The 15176-nt window shown below is 43.0% G+C and overlaps 1 protein-coding gene across 5 annotated transcripts in view; it reads right to left on the bottom strand.

Annotated features, from left to right (window-relative positions):
* PAPLN (papilin, proteoglycan like sulfated glycoprotein) overlaps positions 1-15176 on the bottom strand; it is an 84914-nt gene that overhangs the window by 12564 nt on the left and 57174 nt on the right. For all 5 annotated transcript variants that reach the window (XM_061611239.1, XM_061611238.1, XM_061611237.1 and 2 more), the window contains 8 exons: positions 13492-13765; positions 13278-13395; positions 10958-11087; positions 8349-9045; positions 6860-6997; positions 5909-6033; positions 5128-5266; positions 373-510 (listed from right to left, as the gene is read on the bottom strand). In XM_061611239.1, coding sequence (XP_061467223.1) covers positions 373-510; positions 5128-5266; positions 5909-6033; positions 6860-6997; positions 8349-9045; positions 10958-11087; positions 13278-13395; positions 13492-13765 — 1759 coding nt within the window. The remainder of the gene's footprint in view (positions 1-372; positions 511-5127; positions 5267-5908; positions 6034-6859; positions 6998-8348; positions 9046-10957; positions 11088-13277; positions 13396-13491; positions 13766-15176) is intronic.

Below are 15176 nucleotides of genomic sequence, written 5' to 3'. Positions count from 1 at the left end.
ATGGTGGTGCAGAGAAAATAGCAGGTAGCTGTGAAACAAAGTTGTAGAGGCACCTTTGGAGTAACTGAGAGAAGGTTGTGCTAAAATAAGAACTGAGAAATTGAAATGCAGAGTGACCTGTGCGTTTGGCAACAGGCAAAGGGGGTCTGGCCTGAGTAACTTAGAGATAAACGTGATCTATAGCATCACAGAGAAAGCATGCTATATAGGGCACAAAGAGAAAAGGTAAGTTATCAGAGAATGTGGTTTAAAAAACAAAAATGGTAACAAATGTTTATCCACAATTAATGTAAAGGTGCAGACCTATTGCTCAGAGTGGTTTGAATAGAAAGTGAAAGATGGGAGAGTAGAAACATGTTAGCTGTAGCTTACCTTGGAGAGGAGATGGGCTGTCCATCTTTCTGCCACTCGATGGTTAGAGAAGGCAAAGCCTCTACACGGCAAGGCAATCTGACCCGCTCACCAATGTTGGCATTGACTATTGAGGGTTCATTCTTATACATTTTTAACCTGGAAAACAAATGTGCTGGGTATGAGAAAAGCATTTTGAATCTGTACTGTATAATGTAACTAAACCCTTTCCTTTGGCTTCTCCTGTGACTGGCACCTGTGAAAGCCTCCTTCCCCAGAGTATGCAGTGGCTCCTCATCTTGATCTGAGTATGAATGATCTGAGCTGCAGAGGCTACACATAAGACAGAAGCAGAAAACCAACTGGTACAAAGTGCAGGCTTGTATAAACACATCTTTCCTAAGTACTCCCTTGGCTGCAAGCCTAGAGAATGCCTTCAGCCACAAGAATCCCTTGTAACAGAATGTTCTTTTCAGTGGTGTCCATGTAGCTGCCTGGCTCTTTATGGTGATTTCTACAAAAGGCTGGAGGAATTTCAGCAGAATGTTACTGTTTTATCATACAATTACAGTGCCTTACAAAAGTAGTCAGACCCCTGACCAATGCTCTCATATTACTGAATTACTAATGGTATATTGTAATTTTGTTCTGCATGATACTTTATTTTGAAATGCTGAAACTCAAAATCAATTATTGTAAAGTGACCTTGGTTTTATGTTGGGAACTGTTTGTAAGAAACATAAAAAACTGAAACATGTTGCTTGCATAAGTATTCAGCCCCTGTGCTGTGGAAGCTCCCAGTTTACACATATGAAGGAAATTGCCCTATCGAGGACACAGTCACATTATGACTGGCCTCCACCTGTGAACCATTAAAGTTGCTGTCACAGTGTCAGGATAAAACCCCCACTGCTGAAGGATCATTGGTCAGGCTGTGGATCTGAAGGAAAATGAAGTCCAAAGAGCATTCTACAGAAGTGAGAGATAATGTAATACAAATGCATAGATTAGGAAAAGGGTACAAAATCATATCCAAGTGTCAATCACATTGAAGGAGCTACAGAGTTCAGTGGCTGGGAGTGGAGTAATGGTGCACCAGTCAACCACATCAAGAGTTCTGCATAACACTGGCCTGTATGGGAGGGTGGCAAGAAAGAAGTCGTTACTCAAAAGGTACCATCTGAAAGCATGTCTGGAGTTTGCCAGAAAGCATGAGAGTGCCCCAGCTGTGATGTGGGAAAAGGTTTTGTGGTCAGATTAGACCAAGAGAGAGCTTTTTGGCCAAAACTCAGAGCACTATGTGTGGCGCAAATCTAACACTGCCCATGCCTCAAGACACACCATCCCTACAGTGAAGCATGGTGGTGGCAGCATCATGCTGTGGCGATGCTTCTCATCAACAGGGAGTGGGCATCTTGTTAAAATCGAAGGAAGAATAGATGGAGCAAAATACAGGGAAATACTGCAAGAGAACCTGCTGCAGTCCACTAAAAAACTGACACTTGGGAGGAAATTCACTTTTCAGCAGGACAAGGATGCCAAGCACAAGGCCAAAGCAACACTGGACTGGCTCAAGAACAAAAAGGTGAATGTCCTACAGTGGCCTAGTCAAAGTCCTGATCTCAATCCCATTGAGAATCTGTGGTGCTCTTTGAAAATTGTGGTCCACAAGCAACGTCCAACCATCCTGGAGCATATCTCCCAAGAAGAATGGGATAAACTCCCTCCGACACTGTGTGCAAAGCTGGTGTATACCTACCCCAAAAGACTTAAAGCTATTATTGCAGCGAAAGGTGGCTCTACCAGATATTAATGGGTGGGGGTTGAATACTTAGGCACGCAACATGTTTCAGTTTTTTGTTTCTTACAAACATTTCCCAACATAAAATAAATGTCACGTTACAATAATTGATTTTGAGTTTCAGTGTTTCAAAATAAAATATCATACAGAACAAAATTACAATATACCATTTGTCATTCAGTAATACCAGAGCATTGGTCAGGGTTTGACTCCTTTTGCAAGGCACTGTATTTGAGGATCTCCACACAGAGTAGGTTTGGCGCTTCAGTCCCAGAAGCCAAGGATAAAGAACTTCAAGACTTACCAGACAGGTACTGAAAGGCCATCTTATTCCCATTCCCTTCCCAAGCTAGTCCAGAGTGAAGAGACATCCCCAACAGCTCAGGCTAGCAGCTAACTAGAGAGCGACCGATGAAGCCAGCTGAATTAAGGAGTGAGAGCAGTTCTAACTTTTTTTTTAATAAACTGCCTTGTAAAGGCAATGTCCCCTGAAAGGCAGGTTAGGAATTCATTAAATAAAAACTTGCCCAATACCACTCACTTAGTCCTGGGAAGAATGGAGACAGTAGTCAAGAGCAGTTGGCAAGCGCTGCAGCTTACCCATATGGCTCAGGCTGGAGTGGCAGCAGCTAGGACTATGATCACTAGAGAAACAGTGCACTAAGGTCCCTACCTATGGCCACAACTAGCAGGAAACTAGAACTGGCATGAGTTCAAAAAAGCCAGGAGTAGCTAAAGGAAGACAAATAGTCTTTTCCTCTATTCTGTCACCTGCTTCCAACCCTTAACTTTCTCAGTGCTCCCTAGCAGAGCAGAACCAGGTTAAAACCTTCCTATTCTCCCAGGCATTTTAATGTATTTTAAATACGTTTTAATGTTTTGGTCATTCTAATTTATTTATTGTTATATATTTGTATTTTATATTTTGTGACTGTTGATTTATTGTATTATTTTATGTTGTACACCGCCCAGGGAGCCTTCGGCTAAGGGCGGTTTATAAATTAAATTAAATAAATAAAAATAAAATAAAATAAACCTAGCAGAGACCCAGTGCCTGCAGGAAGAAGGAGAACATCGCCACCCAGGGAAGGAGAGCCTGCTGTTGCTGCTGCTGTTGGAACACCACCTCCACCACCCTTCCCAGTGGGACTGCTGCCTGGCAGACGTGCCTCCTGCAGGACCAGGTCCCAGGTACCCAGCCAGCTGTGACGAATTTCCATCACCTGTCCCTCGTTGGAGGGATCCATAAGCCGGCTGGCTGAGGTGGCCTGGGAGACCCAGTGCCTGCAGGAAGAAGGAGAACATCGCCACCCAGGGAAGGAGAGCCTGCTGTTGCTGCTGCTGCTGTTGGAACACCACCTCCACCACCCTTCCCAGTGGGACTGCTGCCTGGCAGACGTGCCTCCTGCAGGACCAGGTCCCAGGTACCCAGCCAGCTGTGACTAATTTCCATCACCTGTCCCTTGTTGGAGGGATCCATAAGCCGGCTGGCTGAGGTGGCCTGGGGTTTTGTCTTTTGTTTTGTTTTTTGTTTTGGGTTTCATTGGTTTTAGCTATGGGTGGGTTCGGTTTCGTTTTATATTGCAGTTCTTGGGTTTTTATGTACTTTGTATGTTGTATTTTACTTTATCTTGTACGCCGCCTAGAGTGGCCGCTTGTGCGGCCAGATAGGCGGCCTAGAAATAAAATTTATTATTATTATTATTAACTCTAGTAGAACATGACTCTCAGCTGTTATCCTGAGATGATACCCATTGACACAAAGTGAGAAATTCTAAGCTGTTTCAGTTATCCTCCAGTGATGGCCGTGTGTCTGGATTGGGTGGAGGTGTTCCTCTGCCCATTCCTGTCAGCCTCTGCCCACCAGGTGACCTGGGAGGGTGGCAGTGCCACCGGCAAGTTTCCTGCCAGTAGCAGCCAGTGGAAAATTCTAAAATAGGGCAACCTAGGATCCACTGAATCCTGAGCCGGCCCCACAGCTGCCATGTGATGATACCAGGCCTGATTTGGGTTTGATCACTGCATCAGTTCCAGGCTGGCACAGGAATCTGCTCACTTCCACCCTAGCTGGCATGCTTGGCAGGGCTGTGGACCCCACTGTTCAGCGACCAGGGTTAAAAATGCACCCTAAATTGAGCTGTAATTGGGTCACTGAATTTTAAAACAGAACTGTGCACAATAACCACTAAGATAACAAAGTATTTAAATCATTTGTCTGTGTCAAGGAGTCCTGACCTTACCAGGGCCTTTGACTCTTACAAGTGTGGCTTATTTTATAACTACTTTTTCTTCCTTTAAGACTACTGTCCTCATTACAGATGCCTGTTTCCTTCCAACTGTAAGATCTTTGAGAAATGAAGGAAAATGCAGGCAAGTGTTCAAAGCAGAGTATTAAAACAATTTTAATATCAGCTAGTTACAGCGTTTCCCAACTAGTGGGCCACCAGATGTTGTTGGACCACAATTCCCATCTTTCCTGACCATTGGCAATGCTGGCTGAGGCTGATGGGAGTTGTGGTCCAACAACATCTGGTGGCCCACTAGTTGGGAAAGGCTGAGCTAGTACTTATAAGAGTTGGAGTCCAGTGACATCTGGAGGACAAGTTAACCAGCCCTGCTCTAATTTAGTGAGGTAAACCAGAATCTTCTATGGCTTTCTGATCAGGTCTAGCTTGTGATGGGAGGGGCAGAATGTGTAAAACCCTATACTGGAACTGTTCCAGATGTTGGTACATTAAAACATGGGGTGGACTTCTAAACAGGACACCAATGAGCCATTTTTCCAGAAGGCTGCTGTGAACATTCCTGAGATTATATGCAATATAGCTGTGATATCATACCTATATCATCATATGGGCCAGTCTCTAAAGAGTCCTCTTGTCTAACAATATTACAGGGCCACAATATTACAGGGCCAGCCTAGTTTACAATATGGTAGAGACCATAGGGATACTAATGGTTGCTGTTAGCTTTACCAGTATGTAGTCTGAGGATGCACAGCAGAGTCGAATGACTGCCCACCGCTAAATCTTGTACCAAACGTTCTGTGCTGGTGATTTGGACCATGAGTCAACTGATGCCTTGTTCTCTGTGATGCATCTGATCCAGGGATTTCTAGAGACAGAGAGAGAATTCCAAATAAGATTGCCCCTTAGCTACTGATTTTTGTGCAGAGGTAACTTTATACGTACCATAACCAGCAACTATCTAGCTGCCTGTTCCCTTTAAAACAGGTGTAGGGAACCTGTGGTCCTCCAGATAATGTCTGGCCCAGCCATTATGACTAACGGTCAGGGGTGAAGGGAAGGGAAGTTCAGAATCATCTGGAAGGCCACAGGTTTCCCATCCCTCCTTAAAAATGTTCAGAAAATGTTCCGCTGATTTGCAGCTACAATGTGTCACTTGAAGGCCCATTGAAATCTAGGCAGTGCTGATGTGGTTAAGAAATGTTGCTTGTTTGCCTTGAAATTTAAGTTCTAAGAACACCAAAGTCCCACCCCTTTACTATTCACATGCTCATTGCCCAATCCCGGTGAACCCCTTGAACAACGAAGCCAATGGCAGCTAATGGCTGCAACACGGCAGCTTAACAAACTTTACTGCAAGAGTAGAGCAGCAAGAGAAGTAAAGGGTAGCATGCAAATTTAAATAAATCATATGCTGAGAAGGAGAGCAGGACATTGAGATTATACTAAATAACTGGCCTCTGACTTATGACAAAAATGAAGTTGGATGAAGGATTAAAACAGAAACAACCTTTGACCCTCAGTTCAATCTTTCTGTGTTCTACCCTCCCATTTGCAATGATGCACATGTAGGTTCCAGCATCCTCTGCTTTCAGCTGGCTGATCACCAAGGAACTGTCTGACTGGTAGGTATGCCTGAAAGGGGAAAATGAGAGAATTGTCAAATATTGTAGACTGGGTTTAAAGCAGCACCAAACATTGTTGGCATCCAATGCTTGTTAACAGAAACTTACTTATTTACAGGCTTGAAAGTGAGTGGGCAATGCCTGATGGAATCTTAAAAGAAGTGGTGGATGGCTCATCAGTTTTTCTAGTGGTTATGTAGGAGGTTGGGCCCAGCGAATAATGCAAAATACACGCGTGTGTAAAAAGTTAACTTGGTTTTCATAACATGCACAAGGGCCACAGGATTCCACTTTGCTCCGTGCAGAATTTTTATACTGGTCTGTCTGGTATTAGTCAATCTCTTAGCAATCTCAGTTCTCTGAATGCTGGTCCTTATGCAACCAAAATGCACCATTCACACACAAGAGGGAAGTAGCAGCAGACCGGAAGAAGCCCCAAAGTTTGAAGTAGAAAGATATCTTTAGAAAAAAAATCTAAGAGGGATATATATTCCCAAAACAGCCCAATGAAATCTGAGCGTGTTCAGTGGGCACAGAATACTAACTGACTGGTGGGGGGGGGATGTAAAATTGGGGGGCAGCCTGTGTGTGTAAGAATGGAATGTAGCGGCTGGAATCCTGAACAGCACTTTACACTGCAATATTTTGTTGCAGGTCCCACATTAATAATACATAAGAAGCTTCTCCCACAATTTATCAAAATTACTGTGTTTGTGAAAGTCTAAGAATTTTAAAATGTGAGAATTATGTCAAGGTCCTCCACTCTCCCCAAAACCTCTACAGTGTTATTAGGTTGCAACAGGGTAGGTTCCAAGGTGAGATGGTGCTAGGCTCACCTGTCAGAGGACACTGGCCGCCCATTCTTCTGCCATTCAACCCTGGAAAATCGGGAATTGCTTGCCTTGCAGAGAAGACGAATGCTTTGTCCCAAGCTTGCCTCCACTGCTGAAGATTCTGATCCATCTAAGAGGACCCTGAAAGACATACAACCATTAGCCCAAGGTTCTAAGGTTGCTTTAAAAGGCAGTATGAGCAATGTATAGCTGTTGATAGAGTGAAAAGTTCTAACACTTCTCCAAGGCCAATGGAGTCTCGAGTAACTAATATGGCATTTTACCTAATCCTGTGGATCCAAGTCAAGGAAGACAGTGTTGGAACCAGTCTGTATGTTGCTATAGCTAGGAAGCAGTAGGAGAAGAATCTTCTGCAACCCAGTCAATGCAAACTGACTGGAGATGATTAACCTGCTGCATCACATACATATCAGATCCAAAATTCATAAATAGGTATTTCTCTGCAAGAATTAAAACCAGATCTTGATCCAGAACGATCTTATCCAGATGAAGGACCAAACCAACTTGCCATATCCAAATGCTTATCTTTAGGATGTTCGAGAGCTGAGGCCTTCTAGCTAACCACCTTTTGTTGTTCAAAAAGCCCAAATAAGAGTTTGAAATTACCCACAACCACAGGTTTAAAAAGAACAGAACTGCTTGGCATCAGAATCAGGAATAAGTGTTCTTTCATCTACAGGACTCAGGAGAATTACAGCTGACTACAAATCTGTTCTCACACATGGCTCATCCATGTTCCTTTGTGAAGTTAGTAGGAATGTGTATAGAGTAACACCTCAGTTAACCTTCAGGAACCAAACTCCTTTTAAGGAAGGCTTTTATAAAGGCTTTTATGAAACTGACCAGTTTTGCTTTGCTAATAAATTGACAAGTCTATGCCTTGGTGAAACTGACTAGGCTGTGTCTTTGCTTTGCTATCAATAAACTGATAAGCCTGTGCCTTTGCTTGCTAGGGTAAAACTGACAAGCCTGTGTCTTTGCATTAAAGAGATCTCTTGCTTTCTCCCAGGGCTGGGGAAGGAAGGATCCAATATGATTCAGAGGAGGGGAAGGAGGGAAGGGGAAGGAGGGGGAGTGGGTGGGTGCCAGGTAGGCGTCAGGTAGGCACCCTCTAAAGCCCCTATTGAAGCTGCCCCCACCATCTATGAGTGGGTGTCGGAACTTAACCCAATTATTTCCATGTTGTTTCTACCTCTGGTACCAGAGTTTCTGTTAAGGAAGAAATGTCCAGGAATGCATCTGCTTTGTTAACAGAGGTATGACTGTATAGAAAGAAACACCTGCCCCCTTAAGAATGAATAAGAAAGTCCTGGCAGAAGGTAGCTGACATCTTGTGTGTGTGTGTGAAATATTTCTGTGGCAGACTTATTTTAGGATTCTTTTATTATAGGTTCTGTCCTCAATAAACAAATGTTCTCATGCTGCAGAAAACAACTCCCTTCAGGAAAGTATGATAGTACAAAAATGCTACCTGTTTAGAGAATGTTGGAAAGAAGAGCCTGCTGGGGCTTGATGTCCAAATCCATTCACTACTGATCCATCTGCAGATTCTCTTCTCCACTCTTCATGCTCATGGTGAACTGTCTGACCATTGACAGTCAGCCGCTTCTCAGAGTGGTCAGAGACCACAGTTTTCCCCAAACCATGGAGATGGTTTGCTGGATCCTTCCCCCTTTCCCCGTGAACTGTGTGATGGGAACCCTGCTGCTGGCTATCTAGTATGCCAGTCCTTTGCTGAGATTCAGGCACGGCATCTATACGCATGGTCCTTCCCCAGCTTCTCTCCCCATGATGTAGCGCTGAGTGAGTTTCTGAAGCAGCTTGAGCATGGAAAGACCCACGTCCTCCTCCTCCTCCATGGCTGTGAATGATGGTTCCTCTTGCAGATTGCTGTTGGGGTTGTTCCTGTGCACCTCCTTCTCGCAGATAAGAACTAGAGTGGGTATTAGGAATTGCAACATGGTGGTGATGCCCCACATCACTCCTTCCCACTGAATTATGGCACGTTTTCATGCACTCCTCTTCAGAAGGAAAGTTGTTGTTATTGCCATGGCAGCCCCCATACCAGAATCTATTGCATTTCCCAACATCACTTACAAAGTACCAGCGAGTAGTCCAATCTGTGCAGGGGCCATGGGCACTGGGTAGCAGACAATTGATAGGATAAGCTAACAGAAAATGTCAGAAGAAAAGTAGTTAGAGATTAAGCAAATACACACATCTGCTGACTACATCCACACCCAATCACAGTTAATTGGTTAGATGATCAATAAATCAAACACTTTGGACAAGATGGCATGACGGACTTGAAACCCTTTTTTATTCACTCCATTTGCTTGGGCACAGCAAGGCTATTTTTTACTTGATGATTTTGTCATCCTATTTTTCAAGAACTATGTGCATAGACTACTGTAATATGCTCTATGTGGGGCTGCCTTTGAAGACTGTTCGGAAACTTAAATTGGTACAAAGAGCTGCAGCCAGAGTGCTAACCGGGGCTGGTTACAGGGACCATACAACTCCCCTGTTACAACAGCTCCATTGGCTGCCAATTTGTTTCCGGTCACAATTCAAGGTGCTGGTTTTGACCTACAAAGCCCTATATGGCTCAGGTCCAGGCTATTTGGCAGGTCGTATCTCCCTACATGAATCTGCCCGGGATTTGAGATCTTCAGGTGAGGCCCTTCTTGTGCTCCCCACACCTTCGCAAGTACATATGACGGGGACATGAGATAGGGCCTTTTCGGTGGCCGCTCCTAGGCTATAGAACTCCCTTCCAAGTGAGGTGCAATTAGCTCCCTCCTTGCCGTCTTTCTGGCGACAGGTAAAGACTGTTTTATTTCAACCGGCATTTGGGATAGAGAACGGCCAGGATTGTCATAGGATGGGTGACTACATTATGATCTTATTATTTTAAATTATCTGCTGTTCTTAAACGTACGTTTTATAGTTTTTAATTTTTCTCATAGTTTAATTCTATTTTTAATTGTATACATTTCTATGTTTTAGTGGTGTGTTATCTTTTAGCTATAACTGCTCTGAGTCCTATTGGAAAAAGGGCGGGGTAGAAATAAAGTTTATTATTATTATTAAAGAAAGTCCCATTTTTATCCTGTCACCCCATCCAGACCTCAGAAGCCAGAAAATCCTGTCAGTGTTTCTGCCATCAAGGACACTACAGCTGTAGAAAGCCATCTCTGGAGGCTTAGTTAAATGCGATAGGGTTGCAAGGAATCTCTCCCTCATGCTATCCAGCCTTACCTGAAAAGGCCTGGAGCATACCTAGTATGGGGCCAGGTGTCATAAGTGAAGGTATAATGAAAAGGCAACAAATGGTTAGTTATTTAATAACTAGAGATCTCTAGAAGAATATTCTCAATACCATTTCCCAGAATTATTTGGAGAAAGCTGTAACAGTTTTTTAAATAAAAATTTTATATAAAAAGTTTACAATATAGATATACTCTTAGCTACAGAGTCAGGACTCAAGGCATCAGAGGCCTCATTTTGTCTCAGTATCAAATGACATTGCTCACAGATATTGTGCTCCAAGGGTATGCAAGTGACTAGTTCTACGTTAGGCCTATCTATGCCCATCATAGATTACAAAAACCAACCAGAAGTAATTGAGTGGGATACACAATGCAGCTTTAAAAAGGAAGGCAAGGTGTCAGGTGGCTTCAAGGATGTAATCACTTGGCCCCTGCCATGCTGTTTTCTTTTTTTGAGAAACAGTGCTTTGAAGTCATTCATTCTTCAGGGCAGCTTATCAAGAACAGACTGCATTAGTGAATCCTTCCCGTCAGGGGCACTGAATGTAGAAGCTCTATAAAACAACTGAAAGAATGTTCAGGATTCCGCTGATTTCATAGGCACTTACAGGAATTTCTTATAAAGCCAGCAGAATCAAGAGACTGGAATCTTGAAGGTGAATCTCAGCCCTACTTTGAATTTATTATTCTTTACATTCGAGTGTGGCTTTACAGTTTACAATGACATTGAAAAGGATGCAAACTGTTTCTGTCCATTTTGATAGAAAGCAGCGGATGAACCACTTTTCAAAACCAAAGTGTCACTTACTTTGGCTGGGTCTGTTGAGGCATCCTTCCCCTTGAGGTCCTGATGCAGAAGCAATGTTGTTATAGCAGCAGCCATATGTAGAAATTCGGCACTCCTCTGCTGGCTTCTGCTGGGACAGAACTTGGCTTGCCTTAGACAAAGCCAGATGTTACTGAAATGATCCCATTCAACAGTGATTGTAAAAGATCACATACAACAAAACCAGTCCAAGAAACAAATTCACGAAAGGAAATAGTCTGTTTCAGTGTCAGAGATCATCCCTTTAAACACCTGACATGAGGTACCTTTGGTGGACAATGAAGACATGCAGCGAGATGTTTCTCTCTGATGACCTGGAAGAATCCTGGGAATTATGAGCAACCATGGGAGGGGGGGATTATTTCAGAAGCTATCCCAGTGACATGCCAAGGAGGAAAGTGGCATGCCTTTTTGCTGCAGACTTCTAATGTTGACCCCTTGCCTAGCAGGAACTAAATGAAGATCACTGGCTCACACCATAAGGGTTGCTTGTTTGTTTCCAGCCCAATTCAAAGTGCTCACACTTGAGTTTAAAACCATAAATGGCTTAGGCCTCAAATATTTGAAAGACCACCTCCTTCCCTACAGACCCTCTCAGCTGCTGAGATTAGCAGAAGAGGCCCTTTGGTAATTCCAGCACCCTCAGAAGTTTGGGTGGTGGAGGCCCAGGAGAGGGCATTCTCTGTGCCAGCCCCTGAGTTGTAGAATTCCCTCCCCACAGAGGTGCATCTGACACCTTCACTGCATAGCTTTTGTCATATGCTGAAAATGTACTTCTTTACCATGGCTTTTGATATTTGAGAAATGTATTTTTAGGACCCTCTCTAGCTTAAATGTAAACTGTTTTTAAAAATGTATTTTATATTATTGTGACCCACCCTGGTCGAAGGGTGGGTAATAAATTCAGTAATAATAATACCAGCTAACAGTCAGCCCACCTATGGACAATTGGATATTTCTCCAGATGGTCTAAGTTGCTGGGCAATGCCCTACCCAACTCTGTTCTCAAAACACCCTCTATCACTATCCCCGGGCACTGAGCCCATGCACTTTGCCAAGTCTGAAAGAAATGCAGTAGATAATTAGGTGTTGCAAATACAATTCTCAGCCTCTGGAGAGGCTTCTACTACTACTTATGCTTAACAGAACAGCTGGGATGGGATTGTCCAGAGTGCCAAAAAGTCAAAGTGCTGCCCATGAGTCCTGAATGGAAAACGGAATGCTACAATTCAGTGACTGTTATCTGGAGTGTATTGTAGTTATACATTGTTGATTTTAACGTATACCATGGCAAGCAATCTGATTCATCCACTTTTTTGGTTTGATTCCTCTGAGCCACAAATCCCTGTAAAGGTCTACATGCTTCCCATTAACTCCAGAGAAACATTTACAAAACTATTTCAAAGCCAGACCTGACTTCAAGCATAGCGTTTCTTGGGGCATTATAAACTCTAATTATAGATTAGGGACTGGACAATATGGTCCCTATATAATGCTGAGCTGTGAACCAGGAAGTGTCTAGTTCAAATCTCTCACTAGATGGCCTTAAGTAAGCTGGTCTTTCTCTCTCTCACGCATGCCATCTACAATGTGGAGATGAAACTAGCTCCCTACAACTAATTGTTATAAGCATTATTAAATTAACATATGTAAAGTGCTTTGAACACTTTATAGTACTATATACATGTTAAGTATCATTATTCCTTACACTCTGTATGCAATAAAATCACCATGTCACTGTAATGCCTCAACATCACCACCCGAAGGAAGGTACATCTTTAGACCTCTGGAAGGAGAAAGATCACCATAGGTTTAACTGAAATCCTGAGGCGATACCCAAAATTTCTAATCTGGCACACTGCTGGTAAGTGTTTAGTATTACTGTTCAGCTACTTCACTTAGAGCTTCCAGCACAAATCCTTCCCACACTTAGGTGTATTCTGCAACATAATAGGGCACTAGTGGTAGATTCATACTGGACCGTCTACACATCATTCTGCTTTATTAGTTCTGCAGGGCTCCCATTGTTACCACATTCTTGTCATCTGGAGGGGTGTTCTTGTGCTGCAGTGCAACAAAAGTGCCCCCACCCCCAGAACATTTGTGGTATGAGATGTTCCCAAGCTTTCAGTGGGAAGCTCTGGGGCATGAAGTGACAGGAAGTGAAGTAGTAAGTCTGCCCCAAAACTTTTGCAGGCTCAAACTGTATTAAAGCAGGATTGTGTCTTAACTGCCTGGATAGCATCATGAGCATAAATTATCAGGAACACACAACAACAAGGATGTCTGAAGGAGCCCTTACTGTTGGAGAGGCAGCAGCAGGTTCATTTCTGTTCACGTAAACATCACTGTAGTACTGTGAGCACCCTTCTTTCTTTGGGCCCTGAGAAGGTGATATTCCATCAGGACAGCACCCATACCTATCCCAGAAAAAAAAATGAAACAAATCCTGGTGTCATCTGTTCAAACACATCAGCTTTGCTGGCAAATATGTAGATTTACCCAGCTTGTCTTACCTGCTCTGATGGCAAGTGTCAAATGGGCAGCCTTGCCCAAAGGGACCAGCTGCCACAGTGTGTCCATCTGAACAGCAACCATGAGGACTCTGGCTGCAGCCCTGAACTTCAGTTGTTGGGGCAACATTTTGATGGGAATTTAAATGGTGGGACACTGAGGATCCTGAGTATGACTCCCATCGAAGGGGCAAGAAATTGGAGCCTTGATCTTCATTGGGCTGGAGCCGGTGATGAGTAGCAGAGCCAGCTTGGATTATTCTTTCATTTCTAGAAACTGAAAAATGTAACATCTTGTGGCATGAAGTCATCTGCCTGCGGTTACTGGATCAAGTCCAGAGTTAAACCCAGATCTACAGTTAAATGAGAGGACCTCTCTTTCTATCCTAGCAGGATAAACACTTTGCCAGAGATTTCACACAACTACTTTTTGTCATGATTTCTGAAAACACTTTGTGGAAACATCTACACATAGTTTTCACCACTACTCCTTTCTGTCCAGAAAGCACATCCCCTGAGCTTTATGGCTTGCGCATGCACAACTATTTTGGCATTTACCCCAGTATAGCTGCCCTCTATTCCTACTTTTTGTTAGCGCCTCCCATCATACCAGTAGATTCTTGCCTACTTAAAGCAACTTGCCTACCTAAAGCTGTTACTTAGAGATAGGCTTGCAAAGGTAAACACAAGAGTTACCCTTGGTATAGCAGTCAAGGGATTAAATAAAACATATATAGAAGCCTTGTTAATAGCTTGTTTGTTATTATTATTTGATAAAGCTCTAAAAAATCTTTAAAAACAAAAACAATTCCAATACAGATGCAGCTTCCTATGTTCCAGAAGAACTGAAAGAATTTCCACACAAATTCAAGCCCAAAATGCATGACAACTTTTATATATAACTATAGTGAGTTATTCTTGTTATCTATACATTATTTTTTTTCAGGTCACAAGCTGCAAATATCCAAACAGAGCTCCCAACTGTCATTTTTCTAGAGCAGTTAACATTGCCAAGCTAAGTGTGACATCAGGCAGAAAATATTCAGAGCTGTTTAGGAAGGGAGTGGGGGAGAAGGAGAAAGGAACTTCTGACGATTCCCTGCTTACTGTTTAGGCCAGGGAAAACTCCAGAAAAATATATGTGAATTCCCTCAACACAAAAGTTAATCCCCACTCAGCAAATGCTAGTTACGATACTGCCTTTCCTGGTCATGCAGATTGCTGAGGAATCTGTTTGCAAGACACAAAATAATATAAGGGAAGTCCTGCTCATCTTCCAGAAAAACATCTTTGGGATTTATAGAAAAACAGCTCTTACCTGAGGTAAGTCAATAAAGTGATTTGCTTCAATCATCACCCTTACCTGGAAGCTTGTGCCATCATCAGGGCTGAGGGCGTAGCAGAACATCTCAAATTTGTCTCCATTCATACTAAAAATGGAGATACAAACTTTGGAAACCTTTTGCTCCCAAATCATTTTCCTCTAATACCAAACTTGGGTGATCCCGTGAAAACAGGCCACTCAAAAATAATATAGTACCTTCTACATACGCAGGGGAATCCTCAGATATGCACAGGTGTATTTGTTTGTAAATTAAAAGAATTTTTTAAAAACCAAAAAAAGTCAAAGCAAAGAAATATTCTTAATGACAAGGTCTAGAGCAGGAATGGGGAATCTCAGGCCTGGG

This window comes from Rhineura floridana, chromosome 2 (assembly GCF_030035675.1).
Source record: "Rhineura floridana isolate rRhiFlo1 chromosome 2, rRhiFlo1.hap2, whole genome shotgun sequence".
Lineage (NCBI taxonomy): Eukaryota > Metazoa > Chordata > Lepidosauria > Squamata > Rhineuridae > Rhineura > Rhineura floridana.
This window is presented reverse-complemented; position numbering and strand designations above follow the sequence as displayed.